The sequence below is a fragment of the Perkinsus marinus genome, assembly GCF_000006405.1.
Source record: "Perkinsus marinus ATCC 50983 genomic scaffold scf_1104296943538, whole genome shotgun sequence".
NCBI lineage: Eukaryota > Perkinsozoa > Perkinsida > Perkinsidae > Perkinsus > Perkinsus marinus.
The window spans coordinates 815-3,906 of record NW_003211792.1 but is presented as its reverse complement, the minus strand read 5'-3'; the positions used below and the strand labels follow the sequence as shown (position 1 = coordinate 3,906).

The 3,092-nt window shown below is 49.3% G+C and overlaps 1 protein-coding gene across 1 annotated transcript; it reads right to left on the bottom strand.

The window, feature by feature from the left end:
- Positions 1-108: 108 nt before the first annotated feature.
- Pmar_PMAR014168 (hypothetical protein) lies at positions 109-1,606 on the bottom strand (the record flags this gene model as incomplete). The annotated part of the gene is made up of 8 exons (XM_002781125.1): positions 109-173; positions 231-330; positions 557-763; positions 815-937; positions 983-1,082; positions 1,126-1,319; positions 1,366-1,451; positions 1,507-1,606. 8 exons carry the CDS (start codon positions 1,604-1,606, stop codon positions 109-111), a joined length of 975 nt encoding a protein of 324 aa, XP_002781171.1.
- Between the last annotated feature and the right edge of the window lie 1,486 nt (positions 1,607-3,092).

Here is a 3,092-nt window from a genome sequence, read left to right as displayed (position 1 = left end):
CGTATCATTATCGAATGAATATACATTAATGATTGGGTATCAATCATCGAAAACACGAGTTATTATCATTCATGATGATGACGATAGCTGTACCCTATCGTTACCTCTTTAATAAGGGCCGCTAACTGCGGTGATGAGACCAACGTCTTCATATCCAGTACGCCACGTTTCGGCTGAGTGTGACCTACTCCATTATCACTTCCCGCCTCCCACCAACTCAAGTAGCTCACCTTCTCCCAGAACCGGCGGCCTGGCGAGCTCAGTCTGGAACATTCCAGGGGTTGACCCTCCCCCTCCTGCCGCCGCATGGGCTGCCTGCAGACGCATCGCCTAAGATCCACCAAACTGTTCCTGGTTCCTATCATCCCCATCATACACTACTACTCATACCTGTTGTATCGTTTGTTGTGGTGGTAGAGGAGAGGCCAGGACCCCTCCACTTTGAGCTAGCATTATATTACTACCACCCTGCATAAACGGGCTACCTGATGGCCACCCAGGAGACCCCGAAACCTAACAAACTCCTTTCCCCTTTTTTCATATGGTCTACTACTACAAATTGTTGTTGTTGTAATGATCCCAAAGGTGTCTGTAGTCCTTGTTGATCATTAGGAGTACCCTGCTGCTGTTGTTGTTGTTGTTGTTGTTGGGCTTGCAGCAGCGAGGCCATCCTCTCCACCGCGCCCGTATACACGAGTATATCAGTACCCGTGACAAGTGTAAGGTCCTCTCCAGACGCAGATATGAGATCGCCCTGAGTTACCTAATACCGGCATGATCGACTATACTGCAGGTAACTTGACCAATATTCTACTTGCTGCTGTCGAACAAGATCCTTGCTTGCCGCACTGAGTAATGGTAGCAGCTGAGCCAAAGATGCACACATCCATGGCGTGTTAGATAGTAGCAGGATCAGCTCATCCACCAAGTTGCTCAGCTGAGCGGACCGCATCCTTTACAAGAAGGTAAGGTAAACTCTCACCAGCTTGCTTTTAGGACCTTCCCTAAGGTCGTCGGTCTTTTGAGGGTTCGCAGCTGGGGATGCTTGCTCCGGCACTGTAGCCAAGGTAGGCTGCATGACCCTGAGAGCCCCACTACCCTGTAATAGTCAAGGTACAGTACTACTGCCCCTTCACTGCTGGTGCCTTCATACCCGGTAGAGCTACGCCGGCGCTCTTCAACTGTCCAGTTTCTGTTGGACCAGCAGTATACACCTCGGCAGTGTCGGGGCGAGAACGATTACTATCATCACTCGCCATGACAGCCTTGCAAGCATCATTGGCAGTAGCAGTCTTGCAACTTAGTTCAACGAGAAGATCCTGTGATGGACATCGTTAAGGAGTGCCGCCCCAGCAGCCCACCTACCATAGCCCCAGGGGTAGACCCTATCCACCGGTGTATCGGATCAAGGTCCTCCTTGCTTCCCTCATCACTAGAAGCCCCAATCGTCCCTGTACCATGATGATGACCATCATCCATGCCTTACACTAGACCTCCCTATACTACCTTCATACTGTTCCAACAGCAACACAGAGAGGTCAGACAGCAGAGCTCGCTGACTGCATGTTATTCGTAGCTTCTGCTGCTGCTGTTGTTGCTCTGACATCGGCGCCGACTTATGACAAAATGAACCCTGAGTGCGCTGTTGGTATTGTAGAGGGTTGGCGTCTCAAGAAGTTAGCAATAGCAGTATTGACAGCGGCATTACACTATGTCTAGCACGATATAGTAACATCAATCAATGAGTGCCCTAGCCGTGGGAAGGACTCTAGGCCAGCAGGATGCAGAAGTAGATCCCCACACAACCTGCCTATGGAAAGCAAATTGTCTTCTCCGCGATAGGCGGTGACGCGGCAAGCCTGTCTGAATGCCATAGTGTTTCGATGATAGCGTTTAGTATTAGACATGGCCGATACCACTTGGAAGTTACACAAAATCCGGTATGGGCCACCACAGTTTAAAGGCAATCTCTGAGACCCAGATTTCGACAAGTCGCCAAACTTGGCGAAACTAGTTTTCACTTGTCCATATCTATGTTTGGTAGAAAGTGGTACCAACCCCGCGTCTACTCAGGAAGAAAGACCAACCTCATTCCATGAAAATTCCCGATAACGGCAATTCAGCAAGAATTGCCGTGCGCTCGCCTGTACGCGGAAACCTGTCCCTCCTACGAGTTTATGTCAAGATGAAGTTCCTGTTTGACCGACAGGTCTGGACGATTGTTCTGGTTCACATTCGTGAGCTCAGCTTGTGCTCGCGTGTCCAGTCTTGGTGTAATGTGTTTGGGGGAAATGTTTTTCTTCAGAATGCCGTGTTACCGTTTGTGTATCATATTCTGCCAAAACTCTATTGATGTAACCTGTTCGGCGGAGTCATCTTGGTACCAGCGGGGAGTCCGCCAAAGTTCGGTCTTGCTTGGATCCGGGAAGGCGAAGGCGTCTACTGCCTTCACGCCGAACTGGGGCCGTATACGGATCCTGATGCAACAGGTGAGTCAGAGTATTTACTCAGATGAAAAAGTCATATGGAGAGTATTAACCCCTGATGCACTGATTTTTTACTCTGCAGCGAGAATCATGGACTCAGATTCATGAATCAGTATCCGCATACGGCCCCTGACGATCTTCTCTGTCTGTGAACATGTTTCATCTGATTAGAGTAGAACCACGTCACTGTCTCACACACATCGTAATCATCACGAGCTGCGACACCTAGTTGCCATTTATATGATCGCACATGCCGGCGTGACTATGCACATACACCAGTGATAATGCTTGAACTTGACACTTATTTCAGCAGATGATGCGCTGTAACTTGCTTCACTGATCGTGAGAACCTGTGCCCAAGAAGGGAAAGCCGTCTAAGATGGCCCCTTGGTGATATATGTTCGTACCGCTCTCTTGGCTTAAACAAATAAGGGGGGCAAGTGGCAACCACTAACTTTATCTCGCCAACAAATCATTAGCATCACCAGAAAGTTAGGTCGTTCCTGCTTCCACACTGATACCCCCAAGCAGTATTGACCCTTTAAAGTAACAGGGGTCCATGAGTGTCAGGCTCCTCTCGGCACTAGCGGAAAGTGTGGTTAAGCA